The sequence below is a fragment of the Erpetoichthys calabaricus genome, chromosome 1 (genome assembly GCF_900747795.2).
Source record: "Erpetoichthys calabaricus chromosome 1, fErpCal1.3, whole genome shotgun sequence".
In the NCBI taxonomy this organism is placed as follows: Eukaryota; Metazoa; Chordata; class Cladistia; order Polypteriformes; family Polypteridae; genus Erpetoichthys; species Erpetoichthys calabaricus.
In genome coordinates, this window is record NC_041394.2 from 96,545,110 (window position 1) to 96,552,886 (window position 7,777).

At 38.8% G+C, this 7,777-nt stretch overlaps 1 protein-coding gene across 1 annotated transcript; it reads left to right on the plus strand.

Moving 5' to 3' along the window:
* The first annotated feature begins 1,293 nt into the window (after window positions 1–1,293).
* On the plus strand, window positions 1,294–7,470 carry cth1 (cysteine three histidine 1). The gene is made up of 2 exons (XM_028803842.2): window positions 1,294–1,577; window positions 5,401–7,470. Exons 1-2 carry the CDS (start codon window positions 1,560–1,562, stop codon window positions 6,364–6,366), a joined length of 984 nt encoding a protein of 327 aa, XP_028659675.1. The 5' UTR covers window positions 1,294–1,559; the 3' UTR covers window positions 6,367–7,470.
* The last annotated feature ends 307 nt before the right edge of the window (window positions 7,471–7,777 follow it).

The following is a 7,777-nucleotide window of genomic DNA, read 5'->3' on the forward strand; positions in this document are numbered from 1 at the left end:
TAGCTTTTTAATATTCACTTTATACTCACTTTATTTTCTCAGGTTTATGCCACCAAATTAAAAGCATGTGTCACATAGAGATAAATATTAAATGAGCCCTTCATCCGATAAGTTCACACTAATATAAAATAACATTCTCAAACCCCATTAATTCAATCTATGGTCACAGGGAGCTATCCGGGCAGTGTGCAGCCCTACACGGTGCATCAGTCCACTGTAGGGCCACCACAAAGACACAGGGAGAACACAGAAGCTTCACACGCACAAGACAGCAGCCCAGCTCACTGTGTCACCTTGTATGAGATTAAGCCTAATTTACACTGAATCGTTTTCTACCATTTTATTACACTGGGTGGGCAAGTTGTTCGAGCCACTGGCACGGAGTTTCAGGGTCCCCGGATCAAATCCCACCCCAGTTCCTTTCGGTCTATGTCTGGCTGGGATTTTCTCCGGGGGATGTGCATTTACTGGCGGCGCCCAGTTATACAATAGGCTCTGCATCAATCCCAACTGTTAAGTGTGCCTTCATCAGACAGAGCGGGTCCTGAAGACAAATGACTTCGTAAGCATTACATACACATACCGTGCGCCATACTTGATGCATTTATCCCCCAAAAATATGCCCCTTAAAAATTAAAATTGAAAGGATTAATAAACACGTCTATCAATGTGTGCGACTTGAAAGTGCCCGATTTTTTAAAGTGAATTAATTAAAATAAAAATGCAATTTATTTCAAAGCATTTTAAGATATAAGTATCATCTTCAGTTATTCAAGTTGCAGAAACTACTCCGGTGCTACATTTCGACTGGGAACCAGCGGGATCGACAGACATGACAATATATTTCCTCTACGGCAGAACAAGGGTAACATATGTAACACGTTCACAGTTAGGAGGCTAGTTAAAAAAATAACTGATAAAGTAACCCAGGTCTTGGGGGAAAAAAATGTCTACTCAGGTGAGAGAAAACAATGCAATATACACCAGTTTGTATTCTTCCAGCTTCAAACTGCCAGACGGCTCGGTGGATGTTGATTTATTTAACGAGGTGCCAGAAAAGCAGCTGCTGTGCCATTGTGTGCTCATTTGTTCACGTGACTGACACGTCTCCGGTGCAAGCATCGAGGGCCACACCTCCGTATGTATGTAATCCACCTCTTCGAGTTACTCGATTGGCTATTACGTTCTCTCCTTTTAAACCCGCCTCTTTTCTTATCAGTGTCTCGTCCGATGATTGGTCAATTTGAATTTCAAGAATTGGGGCGTAACGTGTACAATGGCGGGTTTAATTAATATCAATGAAGCGTGTGGTGGTTTATCTACCCTATAATGTGAATGATTAGAAATTGGCGTCCTTGAATGTTTTCCTAGAAGCTTTTTAATGCACTGCTCTAACGTAAATAGCACAGTACTGTGTCTTCTTACCAGTAGCAACGGGAGGACGCCCTTTAATGCAATAAATTCTGTTTTTAAGTTGTAAGGGAAGCTTGAATACATTTAGTTTTTCAAATAACCGCGCCGAGATAGAAGACACGCAGGGACCGTTTGCAGTTGAGAAGATGCTGTGCGACGAGCAGGTGAGGGGGTAGATTTGTTTTGTCGTGCGTCAAAAGTAGTGTCCTTTGTTACAACGTGGTAATATGTGCAACTGTTGACTTTTGTGATCGATAGTTATTGGGCAGACTCTCGAATACTTGTATGCTTCCTCGGTAGTCCTGTTTTTGTTCCATTTGGACATTTTGTGTAACTTTTCTTATTCACTAGCCAAACGCCTCCATGTTGTGCTACATCGTGTCAGCTGCTACTTTGTACCTTGCCTCGATTTTCAAGAAGAGTTTGCCGCTAGTGTTTGTCGAATGGGGTGTGTTTGTTTAAATGGCGAATTGTTTAAAAAATCTTTTTAATATGGTAATTTCTTCATATTAAGAGCAGCATATTTTTCGAAATAACTTTGTTGAAGCCGTATGATCTGACTTAATTTTTTAATGTGTGGTTTATATATTATAACAAAAAATGAGCAATGTTCATCTTTGAGGCTGACGGTGGACCTGGACATCCTTGAGTTCACCTGCGTGTAATCGTCAGCTTTACGATTGTGCATGAACAAACACTCCGTTGGGCATTGACACAAATTTTATAATGCAGGTCCGCCTTGCGGTTATGCTAAATCAAGAAGAAAACCCACATATGTCATCAGTTTTAGGACTTGGTTGGACATCTTTCCATAATGTCTGTGGTGTACCCCTGGATTTAAATTACATAAGAACGCGAGGAATTTGATAAACTAGAGGAAACCGTTCAGTACAACAAGCCCCTTCGTTTAGCTAATCGCGAAACCGTCCACATACCTTATCCAGATATAAAGGTTTAAGGTTTCTGCATAAACTGCCTGTTTCAGTGGGTAAAGTTTGGGGTGGCTCCTGCCTTAGGAGTGTCATTGGGTGGGACAGTAAATCTTATGCTGTTGATATACTGTAAAATTAACGTCTGCTTGAAGCCTAGTGATGATCAGTGCCTTAGTCTTTTTTTTAATGAACTGTAGGTCTTGCATTGGGTGTTGGATGACAAGCAATTCTGTGAGACTTAAGTCTGAGATGCTTGTTCTTGGCAGCAAGGGGTCCGGAGATCCGGTTAAGAGTAACGTGGTTCCACTAGCCTGCAGATCATTTGAACAAGGTTGCTAAAAGTGAAAATGTATCCTTGTGTTTATCATAACTAAGGTGAGATCTTCACTAGCATTTGTGAATGTACAATGGCCAGTGCATAGTTTTGTTACTAGCAGAAATGATTGTGGTAGGCCAGTGAAAAGATTTACCAAAGGTCTGGAAATGATTTAAAAATACAGCTGCACAGTTGTTGGCAAGGTCAGGTAAGAATGCAGATCACTCCAGTTCTTCAAATTATTTGTTCCTGGAAGTCTTAAACTAATGAAATTGTAAGACCCTAATGTGTATTAGCTCCTGAGTATATTGGAAATCATATGCTAGAATTGGTCCAAAGGGAATTGCTTGTTTCAGTTAAGGTTTTTTTCCAGCTATCTCTGTTCATTTTGAACATGAGATGATGACCCTGTTTTCACCCATTTGTGTGCCCAGACCCTCCCTGGCACGCTTTGCTGCAGCAGTTTAAGATTAGTACTTGTTAGTACTATAAATAGGGATGGTTTTATTTAGCTCTTGATGTTAAACTGGTGTTTCTTTCAAATTTATATGCTGGTTTTGTTTTACAGTAGTTGTGACAGTTTGCACAATAATTCTATAGGGGTGTGTGTGTGGTGTGTTTTTTTTATTTATTTTTTTTTTTATTTGGTAGGCTAGTAGTTAATTTCAATGCAGAAACAGAACTTGAGGATCTGTGGTCAACCTTCAAGTTTAAAGGCTTAGAGCAGAAGTTGGAAATTCTTCTTCTGAGGACCCAATAAGAATTTGGTACCATGCTGAAACAGACTATTACTGCCATACACGGACAAGTAACAGCGGCCACTTAATACAAAACAGGAATCCTTTGTTTCCAGGATTTGTCATATAAATACTACCAAAAGAGGTTGGAAAATGAACTGTTGTGTGGGTGCCAGATAAGGAATAAAGCAGGCAAATGTTAATTCTGTAAAATTGCCTTGTGTTAAGTAACTTCAGATGAGGTCCACCATTAACGTACTTGTAACGACTTAGTAAATTGTTAATATCCAGCTTTTATTTAACAATTTTGAATTGAGTACAAAAGGTTGTCATGCAGCCGATTTATTCCTAAAAATGTATGGCTTATTTGGACTTTAAAATGTCTTAATTTTATCGCACCTATAAACTAGACCTTTTGCCAAATTCTTCTAGATTTGGATAGATACTTTATTAGTCCCAAGGGGAAATTCACATACTCCAGCAGCAGCAGCAGCATACTGATTTAAAATATATATATATAAATTTTTTAAAGAGTGATAAAAATGCAGGGATAACGGACAGTAACTTTGTATAATGTTGTACTATCAGCTGACATTGCGCTGGTTGTCATTGGTGCCACTCTACTGCTGATCTTACCTTTTATAGATTTTCTTTTGTTGTTGCAGTTCTTTATGCTATCAGTAGATTAAAAGTAGTTTGATAAATTTTCAAATAGTAGCAAGAGAGGAATTTGTCCTTGCTAAGGCATCCTAAACTTGATACAATGTGGCGACTTTTACCACAGTCCTGTAGTGACCCGTCACAACCCATAGTTTAAAAGACATTGGCTCAATTTCCTCTATTTGTTGAGGACTTGTTAAATTATTACACCAACATGTGAGCTTATTCCTGTTTTTGTGAAGGGCTTCTCTCCCCGCGTTCCACCTCCCCAATCTCGCTTGTCTACATGCGTTTAAGTAACGATGTATAAGTCGTTTGCGCTTTGCTTTATCAACACACCATGAAAATCTTAATTCTACAGGCTGTGCTTTTAATGTGCATTTGAATATAAAGTATTGTGAATATTGGAACCTTAATTTTGCAGCTATAGTGGTGAGGAATGAGGTGGTTCAGCTCTGCCTCTTATAGGATTGCTGAGACCAGACTGACCGCTGAGAAAGATTAAATGCTAATGTGCCCCCCCCCCCCCCCCCCCCAAGAGAAATTAGCTTCATGAAACAGTAAGTAGGCCAAAGAATCTGCAAAAGATGAGTCAATAAGGTCCGTTTGTGGTGGTTTAAATGATGCAGAAATCTTTCAGTTAGCATTATTTAATTGAATTCTGTTTCATGTCCATTAAACATCTGTTTTTTTTTTGTTTTTTTTTAACCTGTAAATATTGTACTATAATTTCAATGCTCTAATTTTGTAAATACTTTATGGAACAGACTTCTACAAAAGTTACTGAGTTTTTGCACAGTTGTCCTTAATAGATTGATACAAATAACTCACTTAAAGCTTAGTAAATGTTGGAGAGAAGTATTGAATAAATCTGTCGCTACTTCCCATTTCAAAGCTGATACATTGGGGAGAAGGTACCATGCCATCACTACTAGCAGTCTTTCTGCAGTGTACGTGTGGGTTTTATTTGTTTTGAAAATAATCCAAACATTTACCAAAGTGCAGTAGATGCTTTTTATCACTGTGATACCTCATGTCTTGAGCTGCTCTTTCAGTTAAAACCTTGACATCCCGATTCAAGAGACTTCTGTTTTAATACAGTTTGGAAGTTAGAATAAATGTATTTAAGTAAGATTACCTCCTAGCTTCTGAGATGTTATCAGTTATATTAATGGTTTTCAGAACATTACTCTTGGATCTTGGTTCAGCCATCTCCGGTTTTTAATAAGTAATTGGACTAAATTTTAAGAAGTATCCCTTGATGGTTGTAATGTGTGGGGAGTATAGCATTTAAATGCTACCCAAACTTTGATTTAAATGATTCTTTATTTGTCATTAACAGACCGAGGACCTTGTGCTGTATCCATACCCTGAAGAGGAGGATCACCTGTTTTCTAGCGATGATAATGCTTTCACTGAAGGTAGCTCCCTTTCAGAGGCATTGCTTACTTTAGTAGAGCCTTTGTCTGAGCATACCCAGCAGCCTTTAACTTCCTGGCCCTGCTTTTTGCGTTATAAGACGGAGCTATGCAGCCGCTATGCTGAAACTGGCAACTGTAAATATGCAAGGAAATGTCAGTTTGCTCATGGGCTACAAGAACTTCGTGTACCTTCACGCCACCCTAAGTACAAGACTGAGTTATGCCGGTCATTTCATACTGCAGGCTTCTGCCAGTATGGAGTTCGATGCCTGTTTATCCATAATCTAGAGGAAAGGAGAGATCCTGATGAGCAGAAGCAGCCCATTAGCAAATACAAGACAGAGCCATGCCGCACATTTCTCCTGTTTGGAATCTGTCCCTATGGAAGCCGCTGCAATTTCATTCATGTAGAAGACAATGGTGAGACAAGACCAGAATTGCCTGCAGAGTCTCCAACTGCCTCTTCTTTCACCCCAGGTAAAGGGCGTCCCACATATCAATCCTGGAAGAATCGTCCATCTGTAGCGTGTCGTAATTTTGCTGCTTTTGGGTTCTGTTTGTATGGAAACCGCTGTCGTTTTCAACACAATCTGGAGAAAAGACATTTGGAACTTATCCCAACTGCAGAGTCCTCTGACTACTACTTGAATTATCCTTGCTTGATTCAAACCCGTAGCCGAGCTGCATCTCCGGCTTCGGATGAGGCCTCATCCACTTCAGTCACGCCTGATTATCGTGATGATAGCCCATCTCCAGGTCCTGTTGACAAGCAAGCCAACAATGCATTCAGCTTTTCTGATTTGCTGTTGCCCCTGTCATGGAGACTACAGGACTTGGAGAATGGGCATCAAGGTTTAACCCCGGAGTCTGATGTCTTTAATCTTTAACACCAAAAATTGTCTTCCTGGCCGTGCTTGCTGCTATCTCTACATTTTAGGCATACTTGTTTAGGTTTGTAGCTGAAAGACCAAATGGTGTCGTCGTCAATTTCTACTTGGCTAAATTTTTATTTTCATTGAAACGTAATTTGTTGCATGTGGGTTTTTTTAATATTTATATTTAAGTTTTAGTTTCTTACTAAATATTAGGTTGCTGGTCATCCTGATCTGTTTGTTGATCACATTCATATTAATGTCATCTTAAAGAGGAGTTTAATATCCTTGATTACTGGATTATTTTTATATATATATATATATATTTTTTTGACCTTTTGAATTCAGAAACCAAATTTGCCAAATAACCTCTTCCACTTCTAGAGTGAACTGATTTCCACCTAATTTTTCATTCAAGCCTAATTAGCTGTGATCACTGAACAGCAGACTTGTGAATCCTGCCTAATCCCTGCCACCATGGAGATGGAGGGGTTCCTGAATGGCACAAAGGCTTAAATTTGTGTTAGGGGATGGATACTTAAACTTTCATTTTTAAATGTAGGATTTTAATTTTGTTCTAGAAGCATTTTATCAAACCTGACCTTGGCTATGGTTTGCTTAGAAATGTGAAGCTGTTAACTGTGAAATGCTTACATGCATCGGTGATAGCTGACAAACTGCAGTCCATAGTGTGTCCCACTTCCTTTTTATATGAAGTATAGCCTTGCTGCTCTCTTAACCTTTTTACTTTAAGATGTCTTCCATGCTTGCTTCCCTCTCTTGAGAGAATAAGTCAACCAGTGTGGAAATGTGGCACATTGTCAGATAGTGACTGGCTGCTAAGTGTGCAAGGACTGGACTGCAAGTCACATAGGATGAAGTAAACTGTGATTAACTCCACTGACTGTTTCAGATCCTGGGTACTGGAGTTTGCATGCACTCTGTATATACTGTAGATATAAAATTTGAATGGTTAATACTAAGTTAATTATTTATCTTGCAAAATATTGGGTGTTTAATTCAGCTTACCCGATTTAGAGTGCTCTTTTGTATGGGTAATTATTTATTTTTCACCTACTAATAAACACAGTAAATAAAGTGTGTTTTGCTTTTTGAAAACTTGAGTGTGAGTGAAGTTTTTATTATAAATTTGGAAAGTGGCAAACCTTAATACCTGTGAAGTCAGGTGAAATTTCTCAAGTCTCCAGGGTCCCCTCCAAAGGTCAGGATTGTTGGTTCATTTTTTTTTTTTTTTAATGGGCTTTAACCTTTTGTTTTTAAAGCGGACAAATTTATTGAATTTCAATTTATTTTAGGGTAACTGATTTAAGAGATGTTAGGTTTGTTATTCATTACAATACTTTTGCTGTTGTACTGGATGACTAATTTCTAGTTACATTTAATGCAGAAAGCCCACAACAAAGAA